Genomic DNA, 21,405 nt, shown 5'->3' with positions numbered 1-21,405 from the left:
AGAGGCAGTATTAACACTCGATAATGAAAAATTGCACATCGTGAACACAAGATGCACAATGATATCGGTAACGATTTATATCGCCCACCTCTAATACATATATATACATACATACATATACACACGTACATATACATAAATACAAATACATACTATGGGTGTAATGGTACATGTGTGTGTATTAATACGTTTTGGTATAGCATGTTCGGTTCGGTCCACTCGTTCGGTTCGGTCCACTTATGAGCGCGATCTTACGCATGGGCGCTCTCCTCCCCCGCACAACACTGAGAGCCAGAAAAGAACCAGAGCTCGAAGGTCCCCCCATACACTGCGGTCTCCTGTTTGGGAACATTCTGGGTGTCCTGTTAAAATCGCCAATGGGGAAAGGAACGTGGTTAAGTCCGAAAGTTGTGTGCCTACATTGCTACATGAGATGGGCAGCCGGTAACACGTTTAACATGCACAGCATCATCCGACTGTGAATGTTTCTTAGACGAGGGAGCAAAAACGTCAAACTTAAATAGCGAGATTTTCATATTGTAGCGTCTTCCAGGAACGGAAGACGTCAGACGTAGTTTAATTATCACGTTTTTATTAATCCAAGTACAACTGCTCGCGCTCTTCTTTCTCCGCTGCTCTAGTCGCTTGCCGTACGATGCATTCATGAACCTTGGAAACATCATAACTCAGCAACACACAAATCCGACAACAACACAGATAACCCAATTCGTTACAATATGCTGTTGAACATTCAAAGATTTCAATGCCTAAAAAGTGTATACAATTTCATAAAGACTTTTTAAAGTTACTGTATATTTTTCATTCTAAAAAGAGTTTTAATATAGTAACCAATAACAGTAACTGTTATTGTATGTATTTTCTTGGTCACAAAAAGTGTATACATGTATACATAATGACAACTTGTCTTTAACTTGAATGCTTAGGTGTGTCATTGGCTATTGCTGCTGAGTGTTTAAAGATTTCAGTGTTTTAATAATTCACAAAATTGAGAGCTCTCTATTGTTAGTGTCTTTTTTTATTCTGGTGTAATTTCTCAGAATATCACCCGAATGGTTCGCTTTTATTTATTTTTTCTAAAAAATGTACCATTTACTTTTTCTTTACATCTTTTCAAAATAAACATATTTAAGGCTGACAGACTGTGGGAGAAAAACACCTTGAGTGGCCTCCGCTGTCCCGCGCGTAAGAAAAGTCAATCTTGGCTGGTCTGAGTAGCTTTTTACAGTCCTCTATTTGGCTTGTCTCGGTCTTCCGAGTGGAATTCCCTGACAGTGTCTTTCCTCCAAGGCGCATGTCTGAAGCACACATTTGCGGAGATGTCCTTTGTCCACATATGACACGTTATAGTCATCTAAGATTCGGTGGCTATGGACGTCCATCCGTCTGTAGTTATGGCCACATACAGTGGTTGACCCGCTCAAACGCTCGTAGCATCTCCTCTTTTATTTGGTTATGGTTACTCTCGAGTTGGGGCGTGATTGTTTTGCGACTTAGCACCGTGTACTCAGGCTCGAAATACAGCATTCATTTTTCGAACCCTTTGCCCTCAACAAAAGAAAGCGGCAGCATATCGCTGGCAGTCATTTCACAAATTAGTTGGGTAATCATTGCTGTGCGGTGAGCATCACAGCGCCTGGAACAAACGCTCTCATGCTCGTCTGCCTGGCCCCGCCACCGTGCCCACTGGGACCGGCTCCGCCATCATCGACCTGTAGCTTCAGCATAAGCTGGCTTACAACTACTCTACCGGAGCGATGAGAAACCACATCCAAAGGAATCAATTCAATGTGCGAAACGGTGCTGGGTTTTTTTTTCGTGGTAACTTCGACATTTTCAGAATTTACTTTCCTTCCCCAAACGTAGTGTCCCCGCCCCCTACTATGTGTACGTGTGGGCGGGGGGGAGGGGAGCAATTCTCTCTCTTGGTGCTCAGCTTGTTGACAGAGGCAGAGGCGTGAGGAACAAGATGCGTGATACTTAATGCAGTGTTTAACCGACTAATAAAATACTAAACATTTAATAAATCGTAGACTGTTAAACGGTTAAACGACTAGCCGCGCACATCCCAAATAAATATATATATATATATATATATATATATATATATATATATATATATATATATATTTATTTATTATTTATATATTAACCGTCTACGATTTATTACATGTTTAGTATTTTACTAGTTGGTTAAAAGCTGCATTATCTCGTTCCTCACGTCTCTCTGCCTCTGTAAACAAGCCAAGCACCAAGAATCCTCCTCTCTCCCCGGCCCACACGCACACATAGTAGGGGGCGGCGACACTAAGTTTGGGGAAGAAAAGAGATGTCGAAGCTCCCACGAAAAATAACGTCACCGTTTGGCAGTATTTTGATGCACAGATGACAACAAGGTCGTCTGTAGGCTTTGTAAGCATAAACTCGCTTACAACCACTCTCCCGGAGCGATGAGAAACCACATGTGCGGCGCGCAGCCTTGGGCCACATCCAAAGTAAATCTCGATGTGAACCTGCAGGTCGAGGGGGGCGGGGCCAGTCAGACGAGCATGAGAGCGTTTGTTCCAGCCAGGCGCTGCGATGCTCACCGCACAGCAAAGATGACCCAACTAATTTGTAAAATGACGCGATATGCTGCCGCTTTCTTTTGTTGAGGGCACACGGTTCGAAAAAATGTATGCTGTAGATCGAGCCTGAGTAGGCTATGTGGTGCCAAGTCGCAAAACAATAACGCCCCAACTCGAGAGTAGCCATAACCAAATGAAAGAGTAGATACTCCGAGCGTTGAGCGGGTCAGCTATGTGGCCAATGCCTTAACTACAGACGGATGGATGTCCATAGCCACTGAATCTTACATGACTATAACGTGTATAACGTATGTGGACGAAGGACATCCCCGCAGCTGTGTGCTTCGTGCGCCTTGGAGGAAAGACACACAGCTGAAAGCTTGGCTGCTCTCCTGCGGAGTGTGATGGGTACGTGGGCACTAGAAAATAAAGCCGTCGCCTGTGTGCATGATAATGCACCTAACATATGGCGAATGAGACCCTGCTGGACTTGGAGTCTGCACCATTACTCATTACATTATTCATAATAAATGCCATACATTGCATTGGCAAATGTATCAGAAATGTATTTCTCTTTCAATTGTTCACTTTTATTCAGTCAGGTGTTGTACATCAATAGAATTTAAATTAACAAACTGTCCTGAATATTTGGGCTAAAATAGCCCCTACTGTAAATACACAAAACATTTGCATTTTAAACTTTGAATTCAATATGGATTAAATTTCAAGTTCTCTTGCTTGTAGACTAGTCGACTAGTCGCAAATAAAATTTGAGACAGTCGGCGGGCAAATTAGTCGAAATTCCCATCCCTACCTAGAACCATAGACGACAAAAACCCAAAGTTCTTAAAGTGCAATTACTAAATTTGAACACTAGATGCACAGAACACAGTTGATTTGAATACTATGAGCTCGCCCGCTCAGGCAATCCCTTAAACATGTAACAAACAAATACCAAAGTCAATGCTTCCACAATGTCCTTAAAAAACCTTTGCAGGTGTTTACAACCCTGCAGAAGTTTTCACAAAGCCCTTACAGAGCCTTGCAAATGCCTTCTGCAGCTGGCTTACGCCTCTACACATGCCTTTGCAATGGTCACGATGATCACAATGAAACATATTATGCTCAGAGACCCACAGTTGGCATTTGGTCATACAGTATTAAGAAATGAGATGAATAACAGTGTCTCAACAACAAGTGTGACTCTAACCTTTTATTTTACAATGATTACTGTTTTTATTAATTTTATACATTAACGGCTACATTATGCCGCCGTCTCTGTGTGACCTATATCTTTGCTGCTGTAACGATGAAAATTTCACCACTGCGGGATCAATAAAGGCCTTCTTATTCTTATTTCCTTCTGAATGTTGTAATGTAACAACAACATGATAATCAGATTGTTTTGTGTTTTAGTAGACAGTGCTTTGAAACTGCTTTGAGAGTCAATGTGACCCGCGGGTATTTGCTTCTCTCAAGATGTTAAGAATACCGCATGCGCAGTTGGAATGGAAACGCCTAGAAAAACAGAGGCTATAAAAAGCGGAGTCACAGAAACTCCACGCCCTTTTCTTTTGCCGATTTCAAGAAGATGCTTCGACCAAGGAATATATTTAGCATTTTTTCCTGAAATGGGATTTTATCCTTGGACAAATGGATTTATTCCTCATCTTTCTGGATATAACCAAATTATCTCTCCAATAAGGTAATCAAATGAAACAACTTGTTATCGCACATTGAAAAAGAGAGGCCGGTCGAGCGGCTGAATTTCGTTGTCTTCCCAAAATACCTCATTTTAATCAGATTTTGAAGTATTCTAAGGAACTGATCACTCTTAAAGAAGCTCACCTAAATTAGACTATCATTTAACCGCATTTATTCCCTTTCTATCATTTTTCTATTATTTACCATTTTCATTATAATTACAAATTATTTTAATATTTTATTCCTATTTCTTTTTTCTTTTCTTAATAAATCCTTATTATTACTATTATTATTAATCTGGTTTTGTACAATATAATTGAAGCAATGCTTATTTGAATCACATGATTATTGACTGTAAAGTCTGGTGAATTAAACTGTTGATAAGTGATTATTATCTGAATCATTATCACTATTAAAATAAATTCCTTTAATTTAAATTAATTTTATTTGTGTCATTCTTATGATTTAATTCATTTATAATCTATCAACTATTTTTTCGATTAGTCGATAAGCCTAACAATTATTTTTTGGGCTAATCCAGCAATTTTGGGGTTGACAATTATTAAGTTACAGAACCACTTCTGAAAATATTTATTATATTTTTTTTCGATTAAAGTAAAAAAAACTTGAAATTGAATGAACACTCACATCTCTTTTAGGCATACATCATAATGTGTGAACACGAATGAAGTATTTCTCTGTCCATGCATTACAGTGAAACAATGTATGAGGTCAAGTTAAACAGCCCAAGTATAACTGAAAAAGTAAATAACTCATAAATGAGGAACATCCATCCATCCATTATCGATACCGCTTATCCTCACAAGGGTCGTGGGGCGTGCTGGAGCCTATCCCAGCTGTCTTCGGGCAATAGGCGTAGACACCCTGAATTGGTTACCAGCCAATTGCAGGGCACACAGAGACAAACATCCGCACTCACAATCACACCTAGGGGCAATTTAGAGTGTCCAATTAACCTACCAAGCATGTTTTTGAATGTGGGAGGAAACCGGAGTACCCGGAGAAAACCCACGCAGGCACGGGGAGAACATGCAAACTCCACACAGGGAGGCCGGAGTCGGGATCGAACATCAGGTTGCTTTCACCTTAAAATAGACAGATAAAGCAGAGCGCATATTGAAATTTATCACAATGATTTTGAAAAGGCATACATATATTAGTGCAGTCACGGACTATGGTAAGCAGGCCAGTGTTTCTTCTAGGTTTTTTGTTTTTGTTTAGTTTTTTTTTAAGCAGCGGAAGCAGGACATCATCCTAAATACGATGAGCATGCTGTGTTGTGCCCGGGGTCTGCACAAAGACTGTGAGACAGAGCTTTCCGGGGCAGCCGCGGTTTGGATAAATAAACAGATGTCGCGTGTTACCGTTTGTGGGTAAATAAAGAATTGGCCGGCCTGGCAGGATGACACCAACCCCAACAGAATCATCAGAGACTCTGACATCGAGTCCGAGTGGACCATGTTTTGTGCCTCCATTGTTGAGGCGGCCGATCGGAGCTGTGGCCGCAAGGTGGTCTGTGCCTGTCGTAGCGGCAATCCCTGTATCCGCTGGCGCTGTCCAGCTGAAGGAGTCCTATCGGGCCTTTTTGGCCTGCGGGACTCCGGAGGAAGCTGACAGGTACCGGTTGGCCAAGCGGAATGCAGCTCTGGCAGTTGCTGAGGCAAAAACTCAAGTGTGGGAGGAATTCTGGGAGGCCATGGAAAATTCCGGACGGCTTCGAGGAAATTCTGGTCCACCATCCGGCGTCTCAGGAGAGGAAAGCAGTGCCCCATTAACACTGTTTATAGTGGAGGTGAGGTGCTGCTGAGCTCAACTCGGGACGTTGTGGGTCGGTGGGGAGAATACTTCGAAGACCTCCTCGATTCCAAAGACACGCCTTCCACTGAGGAAGCAGAGCCTGGAGACTCTGAGGTGGGCTCTCCTGTCTCTGGGGTTGAAGTAACCGAGGTAGTCAAAAAGCCCCTCGGGTGGATGAGATCCGCCCGGAGCTCATAAAGGCTCTGGATGTTGAGGGGCTGTCATGGTTGACACGCCTCTACAACATCCTGTGGACATCGGGGACAGTGCCTCTGGATTGGCAGACCGGGGTGGTGGGCCCCCTTTTTAAGAAGGGTGTGCTCCAATTACAGAGGGATCACACTCCTCGGCCTCTCCGGTAAGGTCTATTCAGGGTGCTGGAGAGGAGGGTCCGTCGGAAGGTGGAATCTCGGATTCAGGAGGAGCAATGTGGTTTTCATGCCGGCCGTGGAACAGTGGACCAACTCTATACCCTCAGCAGGGTCCTCGAGGGTGCATGGGTGTTCGCGCATCCAGTCTACATTAGGCTTGTCACGATACCAGAATTTCAACTTCGATACCGATACCAAGTTCAGTATCGATACTCTATACCATTTCAATACCACACGTAACAAATTAAAGCACAGGCTTTTTTTTTTTTTTTTACTGTAAAACTTTTTTATCGTCAAAAACTTAAATGATCATTAATTCAATAGTTTTTTTAAGAGGTAGTGCAAAAAAATCGTACAACTTCAGTATTTAACTTCGACAACCCTCTGTACAGTCAGTGCCTGGAACCAATGACACATTTTAAGTTGCCTGAGCCTGGAGTAGTGCAAAACAAAGGAAGAAGTAGTGCAAAGAACAAAACACACAAAAAAACATTATTAATCTGTAAATTGTCTGAACTAGTGCAAAGAAATAACCATAATGTGCAACACCAATGGCACATGATTTTCAAGTTGTTTGAGGTAGTGAAAAAGAATAACACCCACCACTCACAGTAACATAAATTGACAAAAAAAATCTGTAAGTTGTCTGAGTATCTAGACCCACATATTAAGGCAAACCAACAAGTCACAGATAATAATAATAGTAATAATAAAAAATTATTTGTTTGGACAGACTAGAGAATGAAGTGACACGACTATGAGAGGCATTAAGAAGAATGCTCCTAGCAGCAACAAGATTGGAGCGTGAACTTGGGAAATTGAGGAATGTAGTTGCTAAACTTTCTTTTGAACAAATAAGATATGTACATATGTTTGAGGAACAAGGACGACTGGTTAGAATATTACAATGTGGAATTGTCTATCTGGAAGATAGAATGCAGGAATTACACCAACTTTTGCGACTGCCAACTACTGTTAAAAAAAAAAAAAAAAGAAGGCTTGGCTCAGAGAGCAGAGTCTGAAGCTAAACCAGAAAACCTTGAACCTCCGAGCTCTGACAGAGGCGGAGCTACCCATTAGACAACAAATTTGCTGCTGATTGGACTACAGGGTATGACAATCTTAGCGAGGAGGAGCAAGAAGCAAAGAAAAACGGAACAATCTAGATCGAGCAACAGTTGAGAACCAGTCATACGACCCTTCACTTCTAACCAAGAATAATGGATCAAGGTTGTCGCAATGCTCAATTTGAAACAGACTCCCGAACATCAGACCTCAGAGAACGCCTAAGTGAGATAGGAACTGCAGTTGAAGATTACAAATATCATTGGACAGGGTAGAAGGACGGGTTTCTAGATTAGAATACGAAATGGATATAGCAAAAAAAACATGAAATATTTTTTTTGCCAACCTGAGTGCAAGCCCATTCAAGAGGAACTACAAACAGTTACAAAAATTCTCCGTAATAAGGTTAAATACCTAGACGCAGTAGTGAGCGAGATGAATCGCACTTGCGTAGGTATCTATGCCTTCCAAAGAAAACAAGAACAGGCTGCTGAAGGAGCCACCGGAGACGATGAAGGGGAAACAGTACCTGACGGGCCATAGAGGAATAACAAAAGAAAATACAGACAACTGGACTTCATGGTATGGCCAAACATTTTTTGGGGACAAAAGTTAATTGAAGTGTGCAAGACCAGCCCCTAGTGAAGGGGCGGAGCTAACACGACCCTAACCAAGACGAAGTAAATTTTGATAAAGCAGTTGTGACCAGGAGCAGACGAAAACAGAACGATGGCAAAGCGGAAAGCAGAGAGTGGATTTTTGGGGCTTCCACATCATATGCTTAAAAGATTGGAATTGGACGAAATCAATTCTTCTCAGCCTGCAGCTTGGTATTTATTCTTCATTTTGCATTTTTAAAGTTAAATTGATTGTGTAACAAGTATTTAGAAGTGTGTGAACCATGTCGGGGTTTCGCAACAGCGTAACAGAGGCGCAAATCCCCCCCAAAATAAAACTGTACAATAAATATCCTAAAATAATCATAATAATCATAATAATCATAATAATAATAATAAGTCAGACGCTGCTTTGCGGTTTTTCACCTATCACGCCGGATTCTGGTCCCCATTAACCACAATAAATGAGGGATCACTGTACCACATATCCCTCAGAATCCAAGAAGAAATGGATCCCAAACGTGGATTGACAGGCCTTCACGCTATCAAAGAATAATAGTCTTCGTACAAATATTTTGCTTGCTGCAAACAAAAATAAAGATTGTCAGAAAGAATTGTCTAAAGATTGGCAACCTAAAACCAATGTGGTACGCCAACTCCAGCTGCAGATCTTTGCCAGATAAAAGTGATGGATACTGGGTAGGGAAACACGGAGATGACAAGGACGAGGATTTTGTCTCGACAGTGTACGAGTACCATAAATATACACCCTTGCTACTGGATTGTTAGAAAATATTGTCAAGAACCCTACCATGTGCTAATCGTGATCCGCCCAGACCCGCACTCCAGGGGCCATTGGAATATGGCTATATAGGATATCGGGATGAAGTGGATTACGAACATTGGCTGAATGCATCTTTTCCTTGACTATGGGAAAAGGAACTAAAAGTATATGTCCCAGAAGAAATTCCAGTTGGGCCAGTTGTGGAAGAAACGAGAGCCCTCTATCAATTAAAACCAGTAAGAATAAGAGGTAAGATCTTAAGGCCAAGCCCGAGTCCGAGTGGGCCTAAAATGTCAATCATTACGTTCAGGACGGGTCGGGCCGGGCTACTCTCTCGCTGACTTTTTTTTTTAATAAACATATGTTTATAAAAATGTACACTAATACGATGTGTGGATAATAAACTAAGGAATAATTCTTATAAAATAATTTGATAAAACAGAGAAGGCGCTGTAAGGTAATTGCTATTTAACTACTAAACAGGAGCCGCAGAGCCAGAGCACGCTTTGCGAACGTGACAGAGCCAGAGCATGCACTGCGCACGTGAACGGCGCCCTCTTAATAATCTTTCCCTCCGCAAGTCCGCATCTATTTTGACCTGGTATCCCCGATATGGAGCAGCAAGAAGTCAAGGATAAATTAAAGAGAGGAGAACTGAAAAGGCAAACACGCACCGGTAAGAGCGAGGTGGGGAAAAGCTTCAAATTGTTGAAAATGCGACAGAAACCTGCGTTAGCTTCGCTGAATGTCGTCGATGCGGCGCTTTGCCTTCATACGTTCATAAAAAAGTCCGTCAATGATGGAAAATTGTCGGTTAATGTAACCTCTGCAGTCACAGAAAAATAAAAGATGTAAATGTTTATACAGTCTTGTTTAACTTAGATTTCGTTTCAAAAGACAGGCTTTAATTTGTTGTCATAAATCACCCCTCCTCCTCCCGAGTCCTTACAAATAAAATATGACATTTCCGGTTTGCTTCGGGCTCGGGCCTGCAAATCAAGTTAATTGGTTGGGCTAGGGCTGGTTCAGGTTTTAATACCCGCGGGCCTGGGTCGGGTCGGGCTGGATTTTTTGGGTCCGATCTTACCTCAAGTAAGAATTAGAATGTGGACTCAACGCCTTCCAAATCCTGATGATTTGAAGACAGTGCCACAGAGAGATTTTGCGGCCATCGACCGTTGTGTGATATTAAAGAGATGGCCATGTTTTCACTAACAAGTCAAAATGAAAATAGTTGCCGTTTTCTATTTTATCAATACATTTGGGAGAAATTAGGAAATAAGTGACTCCATGAAAAACGCCTTTTGTTAATGAGGCAAATGGCCGCGCCGCCTACCATTCTATCCTTGCTCGGTCGGAGTCACTGGAGGGACCGATTACAAAATTTCCATTGGAAATCATTGTACTTTCATTGCTTATAACGTCCAAAAACGGTGATCAATTGGCACCAAAATGTATGTGGCCATCCCTACTAATGCCCACTTCAACATATCAAAAGGATTAACCTCTCCATGGCTGATTTATATGAGAATGAGGAAATGTGGAAGTGTGCAGAGCTACATGGATTTACACTGCTTCTTTGCTGATCACGGTTAGGACTGGCGAGGCATTGAACACCAGTCAGGATATTTACAGAGACTGAAGTGTTAATGAGTAGACGTGCACATTTCTTTGGATTGGATGAGGAGTAGCCCAAGTTTTTCGACCTACAACACGCCGTCCAATTTAGAACGTAACAGCCGAAATGGTGCGTTCCAATGCGGCCGCACTCGGCTGAAAGCACATGCCGCTTCGCAATGATGCGCACGTTCAAGACAGCCCCGGTGTTCGATGAGGTCTTGGCTCATTCTTACGGCGAAGCTGTGCGGTGTCGGGACAACGCACGCGACTGCTTGGGAGGCAACCCTGCGACATGAAGATCGACGCAGGCTGGACGGACAGTGAGGAGCTAATGTTGTTGTTTTGCTTTAATGGCCTGAAGCTAGTTTTTGCTATTAGCTGCGCCGTTATCCTACTGTTAGCCGAGGAGGGATAAAGATCCATGCCTGTCTGATGGCTGCCTGCTGCTTGCTCCCAGCCGCCGTCTGCCTCCTGAGTTGACACGAATTTAGCGTAGCTAAATGTCAGAAATATAACCAGTCTGGGTTCGTGTGCGCATTCATGCTCTTGTCCGCTTCAGCTTGTGTAATTGGAGAAGCAATCGCCACGGTATTTTTGATTTCGTGGAGGTGATCATGATGAAAATAAAGGTTGGGGACCAAAAGCTGTTTGCTTCCGTGACTACCGGCACACACTGTATATTGGAAAAGGCTGCACAACGTCACAACGTCAGTTCAGTCACGCATGCGCTTCAGCTTGCCTATCCCAGCTGTCTTCAAGCAGTAGGCGGGGTACACCCTGAACTGGTTGAAGCCAATCGTAGGGCAAATTGCAATATCATTTAAAAGAAAATATACTACATGAGGTGCAACATTAGGTTAAATAAAAGCAGCGTTCATTGCCAAGTTTCACAGTAATGTCAATCAGATGATGCATATTGCACTTACAGGGTTTCCCACACCGTGTTAATAATTGGGCGCTGTACCTAAGTAAACAGACGGCCACCCAAGAAGATTTTAAGAGAATTTAATACAAATATTTATAAAAAAAAAAAATTTTAAAACGGGTCGCGACCGTAGACACCGCATGTAACATTATAATTCGTTGTAATTCGCCGTCACTCAAGCCTGGTTTATACGCGTAGCAAAAATGTGACAAGTTGGCCAATTCATCGCACCAGACCTACGCAGCCGCTTTGCTGGTAGTTTTAATTCGCAGCTTTGGTGTACAACCGTTTGCTGTCAAATAATATTCAGCTATTGAACTGAACATGACACCCTCTCATCACCCCACCTGCTGCATGGCCTTTTTTTTTTTTTTGCTGCACGGATTTAAACCCTTCGCAAAATCATCATCATGTTAACTCAGGTGGCTACGCGCCGCAAACCAGGCAAGAGGAGACGTAGCAACAGGACTGACTCCAACCAAACAAGCACGTTGTGTGTGAAGTGAAGTTGGTTTCATGCCAAAAAAAAAAGAGTACTACAGATGCAGTATTTGCTTTGAGGATGTTGATAGAGAAGTACAGAGAAGGCCAAACGAAGCTGCATTGTGTTTTTGTAGATCTGTAGAAAGCTTATGACAGGGTGCCCAGAGAGGAACTGTGGTATTGTATGAGGAGGTCTGGAGTGGCAGAGAAGTATGTGAGAGCGGTGCAGGACATGTTTGAGGACTGTAACACAGTGGTGAGGTGTGCTGTAGGTGTGACAGAGGAGTTCAAGGTGGAGGAGGGACTGCATCAGGGATCAGCTCTGAGCCCCTTCTTGTTTGCTATGGTGATGGACACGCTGACAGACGACGTCAGACAGGAATCTCCATGGACTATGATGTTTGCAGATGACATTGTGATATGCAGTGAGAGCAGGGAACAGGTAGAGGAGAAGCTAGAGAGCTGGAGGTTTGTCCTGGAAAGGAGAGGAATGAAGGTTAGCCGCAGTAAGACAGAATACATGTGTGTGAATGAGAGGGACCCAAGTGGAAGAGTGAGGTTACAGGGAGAAGACATCAAGAAGGTGGATGATTTTAAGTACTTAGGGTCAACAGTCCAGAGCAATGGAGAGTGTGGAAAAGAGGTGAATAAGCGTGTACAAGCTGTTTGGAACAGGTGGAGAAAAGTGTCAGGTGTGATGTGTGATAGAAGAGTTTCAGCTAAAATGAAAGGAAAGGTGTAAAAAATCTGTGGTGAGACCAGAGATGTTGTTTGGTATTGAGACAGTGTCACTGAGGAAAAGACAGGAGGCAGAGCTGGACGTGGCAGAGATGAAATGCTGAGGTTCTCTCTGGGAGTGACCGGGAAGGATCGGATCAGGAATGAGTACATCAGAGGGACAGCACATGTTAGAGGCTTTGGAGATAAGGTCAGAGAGGCCAGACTGAGATGGTTTGGACATGTCCAGAGGAGAGCTAGTGAATATATTGGTCGAAGGATGCTGCGTTTTGAATTGCAGGCAGGAGGCCTAGGGGAAGACCAAGGAGCAGGTTTATGGATGTAATGAGGGAGGACATGAAGATAGTTGGTGTGAGAGAAGAGGAGCAGAGGACAGGGTTAGATGGAGGCAATTGATTCGCTGTGGCGACCCCTGAAGGGAAAAGCCGAAAGGAAAAGAAGAAGAAGAAGATACTGCGCTGTGTCCGCCTTGACTTTATTCAATCAGTGAGCCTAGTGAACTCACCATAGTCTCCCAATTGCTTGTTCTTCAAATGTTGGATTAAGTTGGTTGTGTTGAAACCTTTGGCCATGCTCGCCGCGCAAGGTACCTTTTCATGGCATATACAGTATTACATGATGCAAACTCCACACACACAGCAGACAATGGTATGTTCACTCCAACTGCGGTGGTCGGAATATTCGATCAAAGCCTTTTATTGCCAATCAAAACATCCGATCAGCCGCAGCTCATGCTTCGCAGCTGACGTTTATTTATATATTTATTTATTTGGCACTTTAATTTTCACATGAGAGCGACGATATACATATACAAATATACATACACAGACATACATATCCATACATACTAGGCTTGTCAAAAATATCAGTACTTACTCGATACTAAACATTTTGAACGGATACAATACTAGCTTGCTGTGGCATCGATATTACCGATACCAAACCACTGACTTCGATACCAACAGCGCTTTGCCAACGTCTGCTCCTAATGGTCTGCTGCTCCCGCACACACTGCCGAAGCCTGCCCCATGCATCCCTCCCTCCCTGATCTGCCGAGTGCAGACTGCTCGTCGACTCCCTAGTTAGCCGCGCCGAAAAGCTACCAATGAAGTACGACCAATTAAAAAAAAAAAAAAAAAAGAAAGTCTGCGCGCACGGCACGGCGCGCACGGCACGGCGCACACGGCACGGCGCGCACGGCACGGCGCGCACGGCACGGCGCGCGCGGCACGGCGCGCACGGCACGGGCTCCTGCCGCCGGAGCTGCTTCGCAATAGCGACCTCTCGGTCGCTGATACTCCCCGGGCCACGGCCCGGCTCGCTCATTCGGCCGACACCTCGCCATGGAACTGACGCGATGCAGATTATGATCCAAAAATCAGAATCGGCTAAGTACGTCTAATGGCAACATTGAGCCAACAGGTTCAATACACAATTGCACCTATCCAGCTAATATTTAGCGTATAGCATATGCAACTGCAGCCTTTACATAAACACTGTACATACATATCATATGTTTACATAGACTGCTGAGATTGGATAGCCTTTCCTTGCTTGCCCAGCGTTGTGTTTGTCATATATATTTTCTTTCTAAAGCAATACAAGGTTAGCCAATCAATTGGTGTTCAGTAACATGTTTTGAGTGACAGCTGCATTATTGTATTGTCTTGAACTTCTCAAAAATAAAGCTTTTGTGAAATAATAATACGAGATAATAATGCAAAAAATTTTATTAAAATAAATACTGGTTAAAAACAGCCCTTTGAGTAATCCATGGTAAAGTTCACAAATAGTAAAAAGTTCATGAAATTGAAGAACAGAGAAGTTCATGTGAATTGTCCAAAAATAAATCCTTCTATTTTTTTTGTTAAGAATCGGAATTGCGAATCGTTAGGAACCAGAATCGAATCAAAACATCGGAACCGGAATCGTCCAAATTCAAACGATGCCCAACCCTACCTGCTACTGTTCTGGATAGCCAATAACTGAAAGTATTTTAAATAATCTCTTAATTTTTTTCATTATTACTATTGTTATTATTATCTGTGACTTGTTGGCTGGCCTTAATAGATAAACATGCCGGTCTAGATACTCAGACAACTTACAGATTTTGTTGTCAATTTATGTTACTGTAAGTGGTGGGTGTTATTCTTTTTCACTACCTCAAACAACTTGAAAATGATGTACCATTGGTGTTGCACAGTATGGTTATTTCTTTGCACTAGTTCAGACAATTTACAGATTAATAATTGTTTTTTTTTGTTTTTATTGTTCTTTGCACTACTTCTTCCTTTGTTTTGCACTACCCCAGGCTCAGCAACTTAAAATGTGTTCCAGGCATTGACTGTACAGAGGGTTGTCGAAGTTAAATACTGAAGTTGTACTATTTCTTTGCACTACCTCTTAAAAAAAACTATTGTATTAATGATCATTTAAAATTTTGGGCGCTAAAAAAAGTTTTACAGTTAAAAAAAAAAAAAAATGCCTGTGCTTTAATTTGTTCCGTGTGGTATGGAAATGGAATCGGGTATCGATACTGAACTGGGTATCGGTCTCGAAGTTGAAATTCTAGTATCGTGACAAGCCTAATACATACATACATACATACTAGGGCTGCCAAGAGTAGTCGACTAATCACGATGATGTCGACGATCAAAATCGTCAACAATTAATTTTAATCGTCGACACGTCATTTATTTATTCATTTATTTATTTGGCACATTATTTTTCTCTCGAGACTGCTGTGTCTCGCTCTTCTCCCGCTGGCTGTTTTCCTATCTGCAACGCACATTGGTGGTCATCCGGGTGATGTGAACAAAAGCATTGTGGTTAAAGTAGTGTAAGCCTTACACTGTAAGGGCTAATTCATGTTGGCAACAGAGTCCCGAAAGTTACGGCGCATTTCACCAAATATACTCAATAGAATGCAAACCTGCCTTTCATGGCAGCATGATGGGGATGCCCTATCATTTAAAAAAAGGAAGCAAGTTTGTGCTTCTGCCTGCTTTCATGTCTGACTTAGGCACAGTTGTGTCTAGAAGCTAGCTGCAGTTAGCATACACACACAAAGGTTTGTGTTTGATGTAACGCTGTAACACAATGTCCAATTAACAACCAAAACTCTGTATACAAGTACTTCTTTTTGTATTCATGGATAATTTCACTGTATTAGTGCAACTCTGCATAGTGTATAGTTTTGGTTCAATTTTAAAACGCACTCAAGATATACAGCAAAAAAATTGAAGACCAGAGTATCGCCATCAATTTAAGTCGCTCCCTTATTTATAAACATGTCAGGAATAATGGCTTAAGTTGCAAAGTTTAACACAAGTTGATTGTACAATCGTCTTGTCTTCATGATTAGTTTGAACAGAAAGAATTTAAGCTGTAAGCGAATGAGACTTATTATAAGAGCAGCAGCTTGCCGCTGCGATTTATATATTATCCGATTAGTCGACTAGTCGCGAATACTGTTAGTAGGGGTGGGCGATCTGGCAAAAATATCAGATCACGATTTAAAAAATAAAATAAAATCACAATCACGATTTTATCACGATTCTTTTTTTACATCATTTTTTTAATACTAATTTGCACATTTCTGACCATTTTCCTCATGTTAAACAAAATAAAACATTTAAAATGTGTATGAAACTAAAAGAAAAAAATACATTTGATGTCAGCTAAGCTTTCTGAACAGTTTTTAATTTGAATAGTAACAATTTTTATCAAGATGTGCAGTGAATGTAAACATAAAAGGTAACATAATGTTAACATAAAAACACGCAGGTCTGGTACTTTGAAGAGTCTTTTAAAACCCTCGTTTTCCACTGTTTAAATGGGAATCACTTCTTCGGCAAGGTAATAAGTCACTGCCTCAGTTACTTCTTTCCATGGCTTGCTTGTTTTTTTCATATGGAGTGCTCTTGTTAAATGTCTGTGTTACCGTGGGTTGCGTTAGCTTGGAGCTAGCGGCTGCCTCCGGCTACCAATGGTCTGATCTCCGTTTGCTTTGGCTGTCGGCGCTGACGTCCGCACCGAAATTCTGCAAACTTTGTAAACCGGTTTGAGCTTTCTCCTCCGAGGAAAAGCCTAACCAAATCGACACTGTGGATGTGGAGTTTCTTTTCGGGCTTCGTGGTGACTTTTTGCTCTCGCTCCCCGCTGTATACAAACAAACAGGGAGGTGGGGAGTGTCACGTACGCTGCACTGTGCGTGCTGTGATTGGTTGGTCGGGTATACGCGTCAGCGGCTTTGCGCCGCCATCGAGCTAAACTGTATAGAATGTGCCATGTAGACGATCAAACGATCTTCCATCTTATGAGATCATGAACGCGTTGAATCGCTTAACGATCTAATATTGTCATATCGCCCACCCCTAACTGTTAGTGATTAGTCGACTAGCAAAATAATCGTCATCCCTATATACAATACTGAGAGGGAGAAGGTTACTGCCAAACTTAGACATGTCAAGCATTTTGCAGCCACATCCGACCTGTGGTCAAGTCGCACCATGGAGCCGGATATGAGCCTGACGACAAGTGGCAACTGCGCACCAGAGTGATCAAGACAGCATATTTCCCTGAGGATGCTCTCTGCATGGGACCTCAAATAAGAGAACCTTGTCACCATCATAAGGGACAAGTTAAGCCCCTCTTGCTTTTAATCATCAGTGTTACACGGTCATTTTTGCACATGGGTAATGGCACTATTTAAAATGTTTGTTGAAAAGATGTAAAACATTGTCTACCTTTCATTTGACAGCACGTATTTGCAATTAGGCCTTCACGATGTGTTGTTTGAACATCGCGTTGGCGATGTGCGCATGTGCGATAGTCACATCGTAGGATGTGCGATGTTTTAACTTTTTATTTTTCTTAGAACACGCAAACCTTTGTTTTGCTTTATAAAAGCAGCAAGCTACTCCTAAAGGAAGCTTCAGAACAACAAAATATCCTTTGCGAACAGTGCCTCACCGTTGTTGCTGCAATCGCCGTCACAAGCCCCTGTATGACCAGTTCAAACTAAGAAGTGGGACCCTAGGTCATCTACTCAAAAAACAATTACAGACGCCTACGCCAGCATAACTCCTTATGATAAGAAGTCCAAACAACACCGACACATCACGGATGCAATATGTTTTACAGACCGTTTTAGTGATTGTTATATTTTTGTGAACAACTCAGTTGACTAATGCAGCTGCTCTTTAATTGTTAATATTTTTCTTCTAATTTGTTTACAACTTTGCTGCAGTTTCACAAAGTTTTTTTTTTTTAATCTTAATGTTATATTTTTGTAAACAACTCAGGCTCTAGTAAACCTGCTTTTTAATTTTTTAATATTTTATAGTTTAGTTTAAATATGTTTATAACTGCTGCTGCTTTAGAGGTTTTTTATTTCCTTCTATTTTTTTAAATGACTCAAGTGTCTAGTGCACCTGCTCTTTTTATTTTTTTAATATTTTGCTGCTGTTTACATTAAAGTGTGATATACAATGTTAAGTAATCTATTATGTTACAGAGGCACGACCTCCGTGATCCCTTTTATATACAACAATCATCATTCACAGATGAACCCCCTTAGTCTGGATTAAACGATATTATATGAATACAATGATGTCATGGTGAGTTAACCAAATTATTCCCAAACAAATCTATTCAAGTCATCTGGTGAAAATTCTATTTTTAACATCGCAATATATATCGCAAACCCCCCAAAAATCGCAATGTCATTTTTTTCCAACATCGCGCAGCCCTATTTGCAATTGTTTATTAGTTGTTAATTTAATTATTTTTTTAAGTTTATCATTTTGTTAACAAGCCACACTACCTCCTTTGCACATGGCAATATTTATATTTGTTTACAAAAGAAATTACCTCCACAAAGACATTACCGCCGTGTGACATTGTTCAAGTCATGCAAGCTATTATGAATGTTTATACTTGAAGGTTACAAGAGATTTTCATACTTTTATATTTCATTGAAAGTAAAGTGTGCCAGTTGGTCAATAAATCAACAAAAAAGCAGTTTATTTTCATTTCCTGCAGTTCTTTTCAGCTGGCATAAATATACAGCGGTCTGCGGGCAGGATTTATCGTGAATTTATCATTATCGAGGTAAAACTTCCCAATTTATCGTGATATTGATTTGAGGTCATCGCCCAGTCCTAACACATACACACATAAATATATAAATAAAGAAATATAGAGAGCGGCATTTGAACCCGGGAAAAAAAAAGGGGCAGCACCTTCGGAGGAACGCTTTACCCACTAAGCCACGAGCTGGCACACTTCACCCCGCGCAGAATTTGTATTTACAGATCTAAATAAATTATCCAGCGAGGGCACAAATTAGTCTGGACGCTTTTGGGAAGCCAGTTGACATGGTCACGATCGGGTTGTCCATCCATCCATTATCTATACCGCTTATCCTCACAAGGGTCGCGGGCGTGCTCGAGCCTATCCCAGCCGTCTTTGGGCAGTACGCGGGGGACACCCTGAATTGGTTGCCAGCCAATCGCAGGGCACACAGAGACAAACATCCGCACTCACAATCACACCTAAGGGCAATTTAGAGAGTCCAATCAACTTACCATGCATGTTTTTGGAATGTGGGAGGAAACCGGAGTACCCGGAGAAAACCCACGCATGCACGGGGAGAACATGCAAACGCCACACACAGGGAGGCCGGGGCCGGGATCGAACTCACGACCTCTGAACTGTGAGGCGGACGTGCTAACCTGTCGACCACCGTGCCGCCCCTGACAGTTTCAATCTTCGCAAAACGGTTAATTGTCCAAGTTGTCAATAATACAACACAAACAGCTCGATTTCCACTCAAGAGCTGCAAGGAAATTGTGAATATTACAAAAAAGTAGTAATCAAATTAAAAACGGTGACAGGGGGACTTGAACCGCATGACAGAATGGTACCATTCGTTTGTTTTCGCTGCTCTTCTCACTAGCCTACATGATGCAGTGCTGCAGAAGTTAGAGCTGGTCGTTCAAAAAGGTGCCCTGGCGCTAGGGATGTTGCAAATTCTGATGTTTTGGTGATGTTGCCCAAGTCGACTAGTCCACATGTGCTGCTCCGTGTGATTATGAATGAGTTGAAAACAATGCGATCAGATGGACAAACTGCGTATCTTCGTGTCAGACTTATTGAGCATGGAGCTGATTACAATATTGCTTCAAACACGTAAATGCTTTTTCTTTTCTTAAATTATTTTTAACATCACTTATGTTTACATCTATGCATACCTGTACTTGTCATCATTGATTTCTGTGCCTATGAGTCCAAGGGAGTGTAATGTATGAACTTTAATGTGAATACAACACAATCGTGACCATGTCAAGTTCCTTCCCAGAAGCCAGTTCATATATCTATTTTTATAGTTGTATTGTGTTTCCAATTTCTTGCAGGCAGTTAGGTGTTGTAAACGAGATGTTTGATTTCAAGTGTTCATAGAATTGAACAGTTGTGCAGTTGAACAATTTTGATGTACCTCGTGACGAATCTGCAGACAGGAAACACAAAATTACTGGACTGACTGACATTGCCTTAACGGCGCAACTCGAATAGGGAGCCAGTTAATCTGGAAGCCAGTTGAACCGTAACACCTGCCTCGACGAAGGAACAACGTTGTTTCTACGGTGGCATGCACATTATGTCCACTCTTTTCATGTTCACATAAAATTTTATCTATTAGGACACTGTGTCTTATTCCTAACCAGGCGTGTGCTGGCCACCGTAAAACCACGTAAATACGATTAAAAAAAAAAAAACATAAAGCAAAAAATTTACAAGCTAAAACACGCTGCGGGAAAAACCTCAGCACTTGTTCCACTAACGAAGTGAGTAATCGATGCACTGAATAAACCGGCTATTTTGTGTAGGTTAGTTACGATGCCGCAGAAACAGACGTTCCAGTCGGGAGGTACATTGGAATTCAAACTCGGCTGCCTGGCGCGCATTTTGCCGCTTACTGGCACCTCGCGGTATTAGCTCGCAAAACTTTTCGGTTTAAGCACAAAAGAATTTAGATTGCATCAGGGAAGTTCAACTTACACACAATGTCGACCCTCCACAGCACTTGTCCAATGAAGTCGCTTCTTCGAAGTGTCTGGTCTGGAACACACTTTCACGAAAGTGGAAGACACGCTTCCACACACATTCAAAGCGACGGTGGCGACTGTCTTTTTTTTTTTTGTTTTTTAAACAAACTTTATTGAACAATCAAAACAAGACATTACTGATAGAAATAGAACTGATACAAGACAATATTACTGACAGAAGTCAAGTAAAATCAAGTAGATGGAAACCAGTTGGGGGAAAAAAAGTCTTTTTTTACTTGGAAGCCCCATTCCCGCCAGTGGATTTTTTTTTCCTGTAAGGAGCCCTGTTTCGGTGTTTTTTTTTTCTTTTAAATATCAGAAGCCTGTTTGCGCCAGTTGATTGTTTTAATTGCAGAAGCCTGTTTACGCCAGTGGATTTTTATTTATTCTCTCTTTATTTTTTCCCATCCCCCATTCATGGAAGCCCATTCCCATCAGTTTTTTTTTACAAGTTGCCATTTCTTATGTTTTTAATTCAATGCCTGATTCCACGAAGGGATATATATATATATATATTTTTGTCTTGCCATTCAAAGGAGTAAAAGTAGAGGGACTAGGAGTGGAATATTCCAAACAACAATATT

At 41.8% G+C, this 21,405-nt stretch overlaps 1 protein-coding gene across 3 annotated transcripts in view; it reads right to left on the bottom strand.

Annotated features, from left to right (window-relative positions):
- Positions 1 to 20,923, bottom strand: part of LOC147126169 (uncharacterized) — a 35,422-nt gene extending 14,499 nt beyond the window's left edge. Inside the window, exon 1 of one of the 3 annotated variants that reach the window (XM_086023211.1) lies at positions 20,775 to 20,923. Coding sequence is in view for 1 of the 3 variants with exons in the window: in XM_086023210.1 (XP_085879336.1) it covers positions 5,271 to 5,277 (7 nt within the window). In the remaining 2 variants the exon portion in view is untranslated. Of the gene's footprint in view, positions 1 to 5,270; positions 5,325 to 16,653; positions 16,861 to 20,774 lie in introns of those variants that run through there. The other 2 variants (XM_086023212.1, XM_086023210.1) reach the window with 2 other exon arrangements.
- Between the last annotated feature and the right edge of the window lie 482 nt (positions 20,924 to 21,405).

The sequence above is a fragment of the Filicampus tigris genome, unplaced genomic scaffold, assembly GCF_054856515.1.
Source record: "Filicampus tigris isolate MCC_2025a unplaced genomic scaffold, RoL_Ftig_1.0 HiC_scaffold_25, whole genome shotgun sequence".
Lineage (NCBI taxonomy): Eukaryota > Metazoa > Chordata > Actinopteri > Syngnathiformes > Syngnathidae > Filicampus > Filicampus tigris.
This window is presented reverse-complemented; position numbering and strand designations above follow the sequence as displayed.